The following is a 15,724-nucleotide window of genomic DNA, read 5'->3' on the forward strand; positions in this document are numbered from 1 at the left end:
CTTAAAGCATAAAAATATTTATATTGTGACTGGTAACTAAAATGTTTAACATTTGTTTACTTGATATATTAATATTACAAATAATAGACAGTGTAAATGGCCTATCTGTTGACTCCTCAGTTTCCAGTCCCCAGAAATACAGTGACACATGATATACTATGGAATGTTTTAAAAGAAGATTATTCCTTTGCCTTCTCAGTAATTCAATTTTTGATCTTTGTTTTCTCAGCTTATAAAAGACTTACTGAATGCATTACCAAATATGTTCACCAATACAAGAGAAACACACAGTGCCCTTGGTCCTGCACTTCAGGCTGCCTTTAAATTAATGTCTCCAACAGGTGGCCGTGTGTCTGTATTTCAGACACAGTTACCTTCCTTGGGTGCAGGACTTCTGCAATCCAGAGAAGATCCTAATCAGAGATCAAGTACAAAGGTATTTTTTTTTTTTTTGTCATATTCAAGATTGTGTAATTATTTGTTTATTCTACTTCATTAATAATAAAATACTGGCAAGAGAGTTAGGTTTTTTTGTTTGTTTGTTTTTTGTTTCTTTTTTAAGACGTGGTCTCACACTGTCACCCAGGCTGGAGTGCAGTGGCGCGATCTTGTCTCACTGCAACCTCTGCTTCCCGGGTTCAAGCGATTCTCCTGCTTCAGCCTCCTGAGTAGCTGGGATTACAGGCATGTGCCACCACACCCAGCTAATTTTTGTATTTTTATAGAGATGGGGGTTTCACCATGTTGGTCAGGCTGGTCTCGAACTCCTGGCCTGGTGATCCGCCTGCCTCAGCTTCCCAAAGTGCTGGGATTACAGGCGTGAGCCACTGCGCCCGGCCGCCAGGGAGTTTTTTGTTTTGTTTTTGTTTTTTTGAGACGGAGTCTTGCTCTGTCGCCCAGGCTGGAGTGCAGTGGCGCGATCTCGGCTCACTGCAAGCTCTGCCTCCCGGGTTCACACCATTCTGCCTCAGCCTCCCTAGTAGCTGGGACTACAGGCGCCTGCCACCATGCTCGGCTAACTTTTTTGTGTTTTTAGTAGAGACAGGGTTTCACAGTGTTAACCAGGATGGTCTCAATCTCCTGACCTCGTGATCTGCCCACTTCAGCCTCCCAAAGTGCTGGGATTACAGGCTTGAGCCACCGTGCCCGGCGAGAGTTTTTAACTCAAATTATCTTTTTGGTTTTGTGTCACAGTGTGTTCTTTTTATTACTTTGTAAGTCATAGAAATTTAGAAATCATTTAGTCTAACCCTTTCATTTTATAGATGAGGAAGTAGAGTATCTAGGTAAAGGTTAAATAACTATTTAATGGTAAAAGTGCGACTTATGACTTCAGTGTTCTTTTCTATTATGTAAGTGGTAAAACTTACTAAATGTATCTATTGTAATTCAACGTGCTCATACTAATAAACTTTTTAATTATGAAGATAACACAGATCATTGTATAACACTTGGAAAGTGGAGAAAAGCATAAATCACCAATAATCTAATGATACTAGCATTTAGTTATACAAACATACAAATAAGCATAATTGGGCATCATACGTGTGTGTGTATATATATGTATATGTGTGTGTGTGTGTGTAACTGACCTTTTTCATTGGAGAATATATTGTGAGCATTCCCTGAAGTCACAGAGAAAGTAAATGTGAAAGTAATCAGTTGATTGCTTTTCAGCTATTAAATAGTTGTCTTCAGTATTTTTTTGTTTTGTTTTTTAAAAGTAGAGACAACATCTTGCTGTGTTGCCCAGGCTGGCCTCAAACTGCCGAGATCAAGCAATACCCCTGCCTCAGCCCCCCAAAGTGCTGGGATTGCAGATGTGAGCCAGACCTGTATTTGCACTATTTTTTTAAAAAAGGGCTGGGTGTGGTAGCACCTGCCTGTAACCTTAGCTACTCAAGAGGCTGAGGCCAGAGGATCATTTGATCTTAGGAGTTCTAAACCAGCTTGGGCAATGTAATGAGACCCCATCTTCAAAAATAACAATAATGGCCGGGTGCAGTGGCTCACACCTATAATCCCAGCACTTTGGGAAGCAAAGGAGGGTGGATCACTTGAGTCCAGGAGTTTGAGACCAGTCTGGTCAACATTGTAAAACCCCATCTCTCCTAAAAATACAAAAATTAGCTGGGTGCGGTGGTGCAAGCCTGTAATCCCAGCTACTCAGATGGCTGAGGCAGGAGAATCACTTGAACCAGGGAGGCAGAGTTTGCAGCGAGCTGTGATCACTGCCACTGCACTCCAGCCTGGGCAACAGAGCAAGACCCGGTCTCAAAAAAAATAAAACAATAATAATAATAACAATGAAAGGAATATACGAAGCTGAACATTACTTGGGTTTTATGTGAAGATTTGGTCAGGGCATTTTTAAGCCCTTATTTCAAATAATAAATGAACTAAAATATTCATTTTTCTTTTGCACAAGTTCTGTCTGGCCTCAACATATATTTGAGAAAATGTCATTATAAGTAGTTATGAGTATGAATTAAACAGTTTTAATAGTGTCATAAATCTTTAGCCACATATCCAGTTTTGCCTTAGGATAGATTCCTAGAAGTGAAATTATTGGGTTAAAGGGCATAATCTTTAAGTTATTAAATAAAGAATGTTTTATTTATTTGGGTTTTTTAATCAACTTCTCTTCTTAAGGACTCTCATCCTGTAACCACCATTAAGTAGTGTTGCTTTTTTTATTCTTCACCAATATGCTAGAGAAAAAAAGGCACCATATTTCACTCTTTATAGAAATTGTATTTTAAAATTGCATTTGAGAAGGAAGCTAATTTTAAAATAAGTATGTATTTAAAACTCATCAACAAGTGTAGCTGGCATTTAGTTCGTTGACCCATTACAATCCATTATAAATTACTGTGGTGTTTTGAACACAGGAAGCTGTTACATATTTACTGAATCCTTTGATAGAGTTTTGTTTTGTTTTCTCATTTAACTTTCAAAAATATTCTCTATCTGCCTGGGACTCTAAAGTTTCAGTATCTGTTGTGGTTTACCTATTCCTTCATATCCTTAATTCCTTATATTAGAGTAAGCTCTAATATAATCATCATGCAGTGTAATTAAGAGGATTTAAACTTTTTTTTTTTATTAAGCCTTTTTTTAAATCTTTTTTTTATATACTTTAGGTTTTAGGGTACATGTGCACAATGTGCAGGTTTGTTACATATGTATCCATGTGCCATGTTGTTTTGCTGCACCCATTAACTCGTCATTTAGCATTAGGTATATCTCTTAATGCTGTCCCTCCCCCCTCTCCCCACAACCCCAGAAACATTTTTTTAGGAAATATTGTATGGTGATTAAGAACTTGGAGACTCTCCAGTGTCACCTTCTCAGCTCAAGTCTTCTCATACCAAAAGAAACACCTTCCTTAATCTTTTACTCTCTTATGTAACAATATTTAATAATGGTTAACAGCACTCATTCTGCAGCCAGATTTCTTGGGTTTATATTCCAATATCCACCTCTCAATATCTATGTAATCTTGGTCAAGTTACTTAATCAGTTATTGCCTCAGTTTCTTCGTCTGAAAATGTAGATGATAAAAACCATATGAGATGTGTTATGAAAATTAAATTAATTTGTGTGAAACAGTGCTGACACATAAGCGTTTTTTTATAAAGATTATCTATTATTATTATTATCATAGGAAATCTGCACCAAATGCCTAGACATTTAGAAAACTCCTTAGTTTGGCAGGGAGACAGAGGACATCCTTCTTGTTATAAAAGCGACATGAAAACATGAGCATAAAGATTTCTAGCTCTTACTTTATGATTTGTTGACTTAGGTGGTACAACATCTTGGCCCTGCAACTGATTTTTATAAGAAACTTGCATTAGATTGCTCGGGACAGCAAACTGCAGTGGATTTGTTCCTTTTAAGTTCACAGTATTCTGATCTTGCCTCTCTAGGTAAGGAAAGACATCATGTGTACATTTGTTTAAATAAACATTTTTAATGCATAATTAAATCTAGGCCGGGCGCGGTGGCTCACGCCTGTAATCCCAGCACTTTGGGAGGCCGAGGCGGGTGGATCACGAGGTCAGGAGATCGAGACCATGGTGAAACCCCGTCTCTACTAAAAATACAAAAAATTAGCTGGGCGCGGTGGCGAGCGCCTGTAGTCCCAGCTACTCGGGAGGCTGAGGCAGGAGAATGGCGTGAACCCGGGAGGCGGAGCTTGCAGTGAGCCGAGATCACGCCACTGCACTCCAGCCTGGGCGACAGCAGCGAGACTCCGTCTCAAAAAAAAAAAAAAAAAAAAAAAATCTAAACTCTTCAGTAAGCATTCTCAATATTTTAGGGAGAAAGGCATGTGCATTAGATAGACAGTATCTATGAAAACTACCAGTAAAGTTTAAAGCACTATACAAATATAAAATGTCACTAGTATTTTGTTTATATAGCATGATTCCCTTACCATTCTGCTCAACAGTAAACTTTATCGTATATTTTATAGATATTACTGTTTTCTCAGATTTGTATGTTCTTATTTTGATGGCTTAGGTTTTCTCATGACTTAGATTCCTTCATAATGTAGAATCTGTACTACTTGTTGGACAAGTAGAATATTATTATTTCTGTAGCTAATACTTTTTGTATTTCTCTCTAAAGCTTGCATGTCCAAGTATTCTGCAGGGTGCATCTATTATTATCCATCATTCCACTATACTCACAATCCTTCACAAGCAGAAAAGTTACAAAAAGACCTAAAACGGTATCTCACAAGAAAAATTGGGTTTGAAGCTGTTATGAGAATAAGGTGTACTAAAGGTATGAAGTTGTAAAAGTTATGTTTTATATTAAATACTTGTATCAAAGTCAGTGAGCATTCCATGTATTGACTACCTCTGACTGTTCATTATGGAAGACTGTTTGATCTGGTTAGCCATACCATGTTTTAAATAGATAATAGTTATTGAATCATCTTTGCCCCAATTTTTAAAAATAACTTGAATAAGTAGACAAAAGTAATGTTTGGTTTACTTAGAAGAATCTAAGAGAAAGCCTATATTAGAAATGATTTTAGAAGGAGAATTAGAGGAATAGGGAAGATCTTAAATAAGAATCGTCAAATTAAGGGTCTTTGCCTTCATAATCATTTAATGTACACTTCCTTGGTTTTATGTGAATATTTGTTTTAATCCTTTATTTTACCTTTATTTTAAATCTAGGATGAGTTATATAATAACCCTCATTTGTTTAATTTTGCAAATTAAACAAATGTTTACTCAGATTATGTCTGACTTCAAGTCACATGTGAGAAAATGTAAATAAGGTTAGGTGTCAGTACAAGTGAAATGTATAGTCTCCCTTTTATGTAACGTCCACTGGTTTTTTTGAATTAGTATTTTAGAAACTCTGCCTATGCTTGAACCTTACTCCCCAGTTATCCTTTTGATTCAAAATCATAAACATCTTTGACTTTAAAAAGTAACTTTAGCTTGAGGTGAAGATACTATTGTTAACTTCATTTTTTATATGATTTTCTCCTTTTTAGGTCTTTCAATGCACACTTTTCATGGTAACTTCTTTGTTCGTTCTACTGATTTGTTATCCCTTGCCAACATCAATCCTGATGCTGGATTTGCGGTGCAGTTGTCAATTGAAGAAAGTTTAACAGATACTTCCTTAGTATGTTTTCAAACAGCCCTATTATATACATCAAGCAAAGGTAATGTTAACAGAAATGAAATATAGTCTGCAGCAGTAATTCTCCCCTCCTTTCACATGGCCTTTAGTGGAGTGAGGAAAAAGAATGAATACACAGTGGGAAGTAATGGAATTTTTATTAGTTAATCAAATATATGCTGTTATTTTCTTTCTTTTTTTAACTCTCACTTTTGAATCTTTAAATAGTACACTTTTTTAATTTGTGGAAGACTTGTATTCTTAGAATCTTGTTTCAAAACAATTCATGCTAAACCCAGCTATGCCATTCTTTGTATTATTTCTTGCCCCAAAAAGTAAAAAACTGCTTAGCAGTTAAGGCCTTCATTTGTTACTTGACAGTTAAGTTTTCTGGTATTTTACTCTATGGGATATAATTTAGAATGAGTGATATAGCGTATGTTCATACTCTGCAGATTTGGAGAGTGTTTAATTTTCTTTTAAAAATGTTCATTGTAAAACTTGGTTTTTACATCTCAAAATCCTGTTGGTGATGTAATCTAGCCAAAACCATAACTTGAATAAAAATTTGACTTGTGGCTGGCCGTGGCAGTGGCTCACGCCTGTAATCCCAGCACTTTGGGAGGCCGAAGTGGGTGGATCGCCCGAGATCAGGAGTTCAAGACCAGCCTGGCCAACCTGGTGAAACCCCATCTCTACTAAAAATACAAAAATTAGCTGGGCATGGTGGCAGGCACCTGTAATCCCAGCTACTTGGGAGGCTGAGGCAGGAGAATCACTTGAACCTTGGAGACAGAGGTTGCAGTGAGCTGCGATCGCACCATTGCACTCCAGCCTAAGAGACAGAGCAAGACTCCATCTCAAAAAAAAAAAAAGAAAGAAAGAAAAAAAGTATTCAACTTGTTTGCTTTGCTTTATTTCCTTTTTGCTCTAATGTATTTTCAATGACTTTTTTTTTAGGTGAGCGGAGAATTAGAGTACATACACTTTGTTTGCCAGTGGTAAGTTCACTAGCAGATGTATATGCGGGAGTGGATGTACAAGCTGCCATCTGCCTTCTGGCAAACATGGGTGAGTAAAAATTGAAGGAACTTGTGAAATGTATGTTTCTATCTTAAAAACTGAAGCTTGGCTGGTGGCGGTGGGTCACGCCTGTAATCCCAGTATTTTGGGAGGCCAAGGCAGGCAGATCATGAGGTCAGGAGTTTGAGACCAGGCTGGCCAACATGGTGAAACCCCGTCTCTACTAAAAATACGGAAAAATAGCCGAGCGTGTGGCAAGCGCTTGTAATCGCAGCTTCTCAGGAGACTGAGACAGGAGAATCGCTTGAACCTGGGAGGCGGAGGTTGCAGTGAGTCGAGACCCCATCACCCCACTCCAGCCTGGGCAACAGAGCGAGACTCTGTCTCGAAAACAAAAAAAAAAAAAGAAAGAAACTGAAGCTAGGGTTTTCTCTTATTTAAAAAGCGTATGTTTTACATTTTTATTTACTGCATTGTGAATCAGACTGTCCTCACATTTCTTCCTTAATCGTACTTTCAGAATCTTTGAGGGAATTCATAATCTCTAAAAATGTGGTAAAAACTGAATGTCCTTCAAATAATGTATGCACAAACCATGGTACACTCATACAATAGAATATAATTCAGCAATAAAAAGGAATGAACTGTCAATACTTAAACAAACATGGATGCCTCTCAAAGACATTGTGCTGAATGAAAGAAGCTAGACTCAAAAAGCTGCATAGGCCAGGTGTGGTGGCTCATGCCTGTAATCCCAACACTTTGGGAAGCTGAAGTGGGCGGATCAGTTGAGGTTAGGAGTTCAAGACCAGACTGGCCAACATGGTGAAACCCTGTCTCTACTAAAAATACAAGAAAAAAATTAGCTGGGTGTGGTGCTGCACCCCTGTAATCCCAACTACTTGGGAGGCTGAGGCAGGAAAATCTCCTTGAACCCAGGAGGCAGGGGTTGCAGTGAGCCGAGCCAAGGTCGCACCACTGTACTCCTGCCTGAGTGACAGAGTGAGACTGCATCTCAAAAAAAAAAAAAAAAAAAAAAACTGCATACAAATGATTCCATACATATGACATTCAGGACAAGGGAAAATTATCAAATGGTGAATAATTGGAGTTGAGGCCGAGGGAGGGTTTTACTGCAAAGGGGCAAGTATAGGGGGTAATTTTGGAGTGATGGAACTATTGTGTATCCTGATTGTGGTAGAGATTACGTGGCTATGCATTTGACACATAACCACTATAGAACTGTACTTAATTATATGTAAGTCTAAAAAAATCCTTTTGAGAATTAACATAGCACGTAAAATGTTTTCAATGAATCTGCCTTGTAGATGAATTTAGACATGAAACAAGCCTTGCTATTTCCCATGTAGTCCTAGAGAGAGTCATTAATACTAATTTGGGAAAAATTATAATAGCATTTACTAAAGGATCCAAATTTTTTTAAATAACAGAAGCATTTAATCAGGCCTGGTGTGGTGGCCCATGCCTGTAATCCCAGTACTTTCGGAGGCTGAAGCAAGTGGATCACTTGACTTCAGGAGTTCAAGACCAGACTGGTCAATGGAGTGAGACCCTGTCTCTACTAAAAATACAAAAATTAGCTGGGTGTGGTGGTACACAGATGTGGTCCCAGCTACTCAGGAGGCTGAGGCAGGAGAATCTGTTGAACCCAGGAGGCAGAGGTTGCAATGAGCCGAGATCACACCAGTGCACTCCAGCCTGGGAAACAGGGAGACTCTGTCTCGGGGGTGAGGGGAATAAAGAAAGATTTAATCAGATTCTCTTAAATATTTAACTAAAATCAAAAGCTTGTATATCAGATTTATTTCTTAATTTTAACTTTTGTTTTTGATTCAGGGAGTATATATGCAGGTTTGTTATGATGGGATCAATTGTACCCCAAACCTCAGGATCCAGATTTTTTAAGTATAATTTTATATATAGATTTTGAATTAATTATGCCATAACCAATTGTTTTTTAATATAATTTTATTTTTAGTGCTTGGGCATATATATTATTGGTTATCCCTATTTTAATAGAATATATTATTGTAGAAAAATAAGTTTCACGTTACCTGTCTCTTCAATGGCTGCATGAAAACTTGTGTTTATTTTTCCCTTTCAAAAAATTTGTTGGCTTGGAATGCTTTACAAAAATTGTAGAGGATCACAAGGTATAATTCATATTGCAGAAATTACACTGGTTGAGCAGATAAAAATGACACATGTGACTTGGCGTTTGAGTAATGGAAACCTTCCTAAGGCTTTTTCAGAAGTAAATGGAAAAATATGCATTTCACTAATATCAATAGGGGCTACATGTTTTGGGGTTTGTTTTTAGACAGGGTCTTGCTCTGTCGCCCATGCTGGAGTGCACAATCACAGGTTACTGCAGCTTCAACCTCCCAGGCTCAAGCAATCCTCCTACTTCAGCCTCCCAAATAGCTGGGACTACAGGCACATGCCACCATGCCTAGCTAATTTTTTTATTTTTTGTAGAGACAAGGTCTCACTATGTTGCCTAATCTGGTCTTGAACTCCTGGGATCAAGTGATCCTCCCACCTTGGCCTCCCAAAGTGCTGGGATTACAGGCATGAGCCACCATGCCCAGCCTGGCTAAATGTTTTTAGACTTAAGAGATTAAAACAAAAATGTCCAAAAGAATCTAGACTTGTTCTGATTGTCAAATTTATTTCAGAAAAAAATGTATAAGAAGACACTTGAAATGAGGGAGCTGATGAAATGCATTTTTCCATCCTAAAAACTTAGCTGAATTTTGTTTCTTAAATAATGCATATAAATTTTCTCTCTTATAGTGCCCATTGGATTCTAATGGTTAAAATACCTTTCACTTTGGTTGCTTTTTAGCTGTGGATCGGTCCGTTTCATCAAGTCTATCAGATGCAAGAGATGCCTTAGTGAATGCTGTAGTGGACTCATTGTCTGCATATGGCTCAACTGTCTCAAATTTACAGCACTCTGCATTGATGGCGCCCAGCTCCCTCAAGTTGTTTCCTCTCTATGTTTTGGCCCTTCTCAAACAGGTAGCTTTTTATACATTGTTATATTTAATACTGTTTTTTAAAATTCTCAGATACGTATATGAAGAAAGAAAATCTAGGTTGTTGTTTTCTAATACTTAACTAGAGGATTATTCACTTTAGCACTGAAAGAGTTTTGAAGAATAGAAAAGGATCAATGGGGCCGTGCATGGTGGCTCACGCCTGTAATCCCAGCACTTTGGGAGGCCGAGGTGTGCAGATCAGCTGACATCAGGAGTTTGCAGCCAACCTGGCCAACACAGTGAAACCCTGTCTCTACCAAAAATACAAAAATTAGCTGGTGGTGAACACCTGTAATCCCAGCTACTCTGGAGGCTGAGGCAGGAGAATTGCTTGAACCTGGGAGGCGGAGGTTGCAGTGAGCCAAGATCGTGCCGCTGCACCCCAGCCTGGGCGACAGAGCGAGACTCCTTCTCAAAAAAAAAAGAAAAAGAAAAAAGAAAGAAAAGAAAAGATCAGTGGAAAATGAAGGTATACAATACATGATGACTTTAGTGAAACCATATTCTCTCTTCTTTAATGTGTGTGAGCAGTTTGCATAATGGTGCAGTCATAGCTCACTCTTAATATGTCCTTCTGGAAAGAGACTCTTTAAGGACAGGAACTAATATTAAGCATCTTTCCATGTCTCTGGCACCATAAAAGGTGTCAGTGCATCATTTTATTTAATCCTTTCAACAACCTAAAGAGGTATTATTTTCCCTGTTTTTCTCATGATGACAATATAGCTCAGAGGAGCTAGGTAACTTGCTCCAGCATCACATACCTATTAAATGTCAGAGCTGAGAATTGAATTGAGGTCTTTCTGATTTAAAGGCCATGCTTTTTCCGTGATTGATAGTGTGTATTTGTTTTTTTGTTGTTGTTGTTTTTTTGAGACAGAGTCTGGCTCTGTCCCCCAGGCTGGAGTGCAGTGGCACCAATTCGGCTCACTGCAAGCTCTGCCTCCCGGGTTCACGCCATTCTCCTGCCTCAGCCTCCCAAGTAGCTGGGACTACCGGTGCCTGCCACCACGCCCTGCTAATTTTTTTGTATTTTTAGTAGAGACAGGGTTTCACTATGTTGGCCAGGATGGTCTCGAACTCCTGACCTCGTAATCCGCCCACCTCAGCCTCCCAAAGTGCTAGGATTACAGGCTTGAGCCACCGCGCCCAGCCGATAGTGTGTATTTGTTTTAATATTTGTCCACCATATTTGTATTTTACTTGAAAACGTTTATCTTTTTCCTTGTAGAAAGCATTTAGAACGGGTACAAGCACACGGCTGGATGATCGTGTATACGCCATGTGTCAGATAAAGTCTCAGCCGCTTGTTCATCTAATGAAAATGATTCATCCCAACTTATACAGGATAGACAGATTGACAGATGAGGTATGCATTTTAGTGCATTTGAAATTTTTAAATTTGAATATATTTGAGTGTCTTGTTCTATAGCTAAGACGATAATATACTATCAACTGGTTTTTCTTTTTAACCCTTTTCCCCCTTGTGGCAGTAATACATTAAATAAGGACACTGGCTGTGGATCTGATTGGATGGCAGGACTCTCAGATACCATCAGTGGTTAAGTAGTTCTAAAAAATAGTTTCATATCAGAAGTAATTTGTCTTGTAGGTTTGGTTATAATATGCATTACCAAGCTAAGTTGTAGCGTGGACATTTCCATTTATATTTTGTATATATTGACTGCTTCTCTTTTTTTTCTTTTTTTAAAATTTTGTTTTAAAGACAGAATCTTGCTCTGTCGCCCAGGCTGGAGTGCAGTGGTGCGATCTCGGCTCACTGCAGCTTCTGCCTCCCAGGTTCAAGCAATTCTGCTTCAGCCTCCCAAGTTGCTGAGATTACAGGCATATGCCACCAAGCCTGGCTAATTTTTGTACTTTTAGTAGAGACAGGGTTTCACCATATTGGCCAGGCTGGTCTCAAACTCCTGACCTCAAGTGATTTGCCCATCTCGGCTTCCCAAAGTGCTGGGTTTACAGGCATGAGCCACCACGCCTGGCCAATATTGACTGCTTTTGTTAAGATCAGTTGCAATTTTGATTACATAGTAAACCAAATCTGGTATCCAATAATAATGTGCAAATATGTAGTGTCTTTTATCTTCCCTGTGTGAAAACTATATTCTTTGGAATTAGTATTAATTCCAAACATAATGTTATGTTGCCAAAGAAATATAAAAAAGTAGCTGGCTATGCAACAGAGCCAATAGTCACACTTGTAGTATATTCTGACCCCACCCTAAAGGGAAGCGAATGTGACAGATCATTTTATGTATTCATGTTTTTACTTTTTAAATTTGAATACATTTGAGTGTGTTGATTCTACAGCCAAGGTGGTAGCATATAATCAGTATTTTTTGTATCATGCAAAACTCCCAAGCATTATTTTCCAATGCTTCATAAAGGGTTAGTGACCATTAGCTCCCAAACTGTGATGATAGTAATGTAATCTCATTCACATTCTCTCTTTTTCTTTTCAGGGTGCAGTACATGTTAATGACAGGGTTGTACCACAGCCACCTCTTCAAAAATTGTCTGCAGAGAAGCTGACAAGAGAAGGTGCTTTCCTTATGGACTGTGGCTCTGTAAGCACCCTTTACTGGCAAAGCTTAACACTGTTTGAGCTGACCAAAAATAAAGAAACACTTACAGGGTCCAGCTGTTATCATAGAGCAGGCAGTGAAAGGTGAATTAGGATTAGGAGCTGAAATTGGTAACTGGCACTGGAGGTCAGTTTACTTTCAACTTTTCTATTTGGACTTCATTTTATATTGATGTTATTGATATTTGTATTGTTAATACTGATAGAGTAATACATTTTAATATGGATTATTTACTGTCATGAATTATATATACTTGATGAAGAGAACTAATGAGGTAAATTCCTATCTTTAGGGACTTTACCATCTAGAGTCTAGAATTTAAAAGTATTTCGAGAGTTTATCTAGTTCAACTTACGTTTGAAATCTCATTAATGATTAGGAGTTCAAGAGAAATCACTGGGCAGGGGTAGTTGTTGAAGGGTGTTAGAATGGTTAATATGGCTTCAAAATGATGCCTTATGAGCAGAAAAAGGATTTGGATAGCCACAGAAGAGGGAGAAATGCATGAGTGAAAATACACAGACAGTAATGAAATAGTGGATGGGAAATACAGTGAGTCAATTATACTGATTAAAGGATTATATTTCTATTGGGAAAATAAGTGCAAAAGGTAAAATATATTTTATGGGAAGCCTTAACATTTAATCAAAGATGTGAACCACTCTGGATTCTTACATATAGATTCACAATGTAACAATTATAGATTTCCTTTTTACTCTTCTGTTTGTTCCTACCTTATTTGAGGTGATAATTTTGAGAACATTAGATAAAATGAATTAACTATTCGGGAGTTTTAATATTTTGTTTCTTTTTGTTTTTAGGTTTTTTACATTTGGGTTGGGAAAGGCTGTGACAATAACTTCATAGAGGATGTGCTTGGATATCCTGATTTTGGATCAATACCACAGAAAATGGTCAGTAGATTTTATACACCTTTAACTTTTTGTTTGCTCGTTTTTTTAATTGATGTAAAATTCATGTAATATTCACCATTTAAAAATGTACAATTCAGTAGTTTTTCGTATTACACAGTGTTTTACAACCATTAACACTATTTAGTTTCAGAACATTTCTATCACCCTAAAAGAACCCCATATCTCCCAATTCTTCCCTATCCCTGTCCCCAGGCAACTACTAATCTACTTTCTATCTATGGATTTGTCTGTTCTGGATATGTTATATAAATGGTAATATGTGGCCTTTTGTATTTGGCTTCTTTCATTTTCCGTAATGTTTTTAAGATTCATTCATGTTGTAGCTTATATTAGTAGTTCTTTTTTTTTTTTTTTTTTCTAGACAGAGTCTTGCTCTGTCGCCCAGATTGTAGTGCAGTGGCTCAGTAATGGCTCACTATAGCCTCGACCTCCCAGACTTAAGTGGTCCTCCCACTTTAGCCTCCTGAGTAGGAATCAGTAGTAACCTTACTCCTTATATCAAAATAACTTTCAAATGGATCAAACATTTAAACGTAAAAAAGGAAACCATGCAGATCACTAGAAGAAATATTTGTGAATTTTTTTGTTTTTTTGTTGTTGTTGTTTTGGAGACGGAGTCTCACTCTGTCACCCAGGCTGGAATGCAGTGGCGCAGTCTTGGCTCACTGCAAGCTCCGCCTCCCGGGTTCACGCCATTCTCCTGCCTCAGCCTCCCGAGTAGCTGGGACTACAGGCGCCTGCCACTACGCCCGGCTAATTGTTTGTATTTTTAGTAGAGACGGGGTTTCACTGTGCTAGCCAGGATGGTCTTGATCTCCCTGACTTTGTGATTCCCCCGCCTCGGCCTCCCAAAGTGCTGGGATTACAGGTGTGAGCCACTGTGCCCAGCCGGATTTTTTTTTTATAATATTAGAATGGGTAAGGCCTCTGTAAGTCAGTGATTCAAAAGATCAATAAATCTGAAAGCACAGGCCGGGCGCGGTGGCTCACGCTTGTAATCCCAGCACTTTGGGAGGCCGAGGCGGTTGGATCACGAGGTCAGGAGATCGAGACCACAGTGAAACCCCATCTCTACTAAAAAAATACAAAAAAAAAAAAAAATTAGCCGGGCGTGGTGGCGGGCGCGTGTAGTCCCAGCTGCTTGGAGAGGCTGAGGCAGGAGAATGGCGTGAACCCGGGAGGCGGAGCTTGCAGTGAGCCGAGATTGCGCCACTGCACTCCAGCCTGGGCGACAGAGCGAGACTCCGTCTCAAAAAAAAAAAAAAAAAAAAATCTGAAAGCACAAATATAAAACATTTATATTTGGTAATAATAAATAAATATAGCCAAAATACAAACAATAAAATCTTAAGATTATCTGTAACTCATAAGACTGAAAAAGGGCTAACTTCTCTATAAAAAGTTCTGTTATAAATCTTTAAGAAGACCTTCCTTACTTTCTGCCTCCTCCAAAGAAAACTGGGTAAAGGATTTTAATAGGCAATTCATGAAGGAAGAATAAAGTAGAGGTCATATGAAACAATATTTAACCTCACTCATAATTAGGAAGAAAATAGTAATATAGCATTTCTTTCATTTACCAGATTGTCAGAAATTTTAAAATTTGATAATAGGCAATCATGTAGACAGTATAGGGCAATGGACACTGTTGAGCATTATTGACTGGAATATATAGTACTTATATAACCTTTTTAGAGGGCCATTTGACAATGTCTGTTAAAATCATGTTCTTTATGACACGGTAAATTATTCTGCAAAGAATATATCCTGTAGATGTATTCATAGAAGTAGGCATATGTACACACATGCTTATAGTATTAAATAATAGCTGTGTATTTATTAAAAAGAATACAGTCTGGGGCACTGTGCCATGCACCTGTGGTCCCAGCTACTTGGGAGGCTAGGAGGCTGAGGCAGGAGCATAGCTTGAGCCCAGGAGTTCAAAGCTGTAGTGTACTATGACTGCACTTGTGTACTCCAGTCTGGGCAACCTAGCAAGACCCCATCTCTTAAAAAGAAAAAAAAAGAAGAATACAGCCTGAAGTGAATAGTATGCATGATATGATCCCCATTTGTATTTTCAAAAATGTGTTTGTATACTTAGTAATAATTTAGAAAACATCTGAAAAAATTCACATCAAAATGGAAATGGTTTTTAATATTGACAGGAATTACAAACATAATTATTCCAAACTTGTCTATTTAAATTTTGTTATATACTACATTTTTGAATTATTTAATTTACTGCTAATTTACTATTTAATTTACAGTTGGCTTTGAAAAAGGAAAGTAAATCTTACCTTTTTATGTATATGTGTATATAAAAATTAATAGACTTTTAGGTCCTTTTAAAATAGTCTCACATATAGTTTTAAAATATATTTACATATCCACAGTGTACTTTAAAATTCTTTGCCTTTAAATTAAAGGAAACATGAAATTCTCC

General features: G+C 37.9%; 1 protein-coding gene across 5 annotated transcripts in view; it reads left to right on the forward strand.

The window, feature by feature from the left end:
- Positions 1-15,724, forward strand: part of SEC24B (SEC24 homolog B, COPII coat complex component) — a 106,725-nt gene that overhangs the window by 87,711 nt on the left and 3,290 nt on the right. For all 5 annotated transcript variants that reach the window (XM_030798124.1, XM_030798125.1, XM_030798126.1 and 2 more), the window contains 9 exons: positions 230-436; positions 3,809-3,932; positions 4,636-4,794; positions 5,522-5,695; positions 6,613-6,723; positions 9,545-9,720; positions 10,972-11,109; positions 12,221-12,325; positions 13,165-13,257. In XM_030798124.1, the coding sequence (XP_030653984.1) occupies positions 230-436; positions 3,809-3,932; positions 4,636-4,794; positions 5,522-5,695; positions 6,613-6,723; positions 9,545-9,720; positions 10,972-11,109; positions 12,221-12,325; positions 13,165-13,257 (1,287 nt within the window). The remainder of the gene's footprint in view (positions 1-229; positions 437-3,808; positions 3,933-4,635; positions 4,795-5,521; positions 5,696-6,612; positions 6,724-9,544; positions 9,721-10,971; positions 11,110-12,220; positions 12,326-13,164; positions 13,258-15,724) is intronic.

This window comes from Nomascus leucogenys, chromosome 18, assembly GCF_006542625.1.
Source record: "Nomascus leucogenys isolate Asia chromosome 18, Asia_NLE_v1, whole genome shotgun sequence".
NCBI classification, from domain to species: Eukaryota; Metazoa; Chordata; class Mammalia; order Primates; family Hylobatidae; genus Nomascus; species Nomascus leucogenys.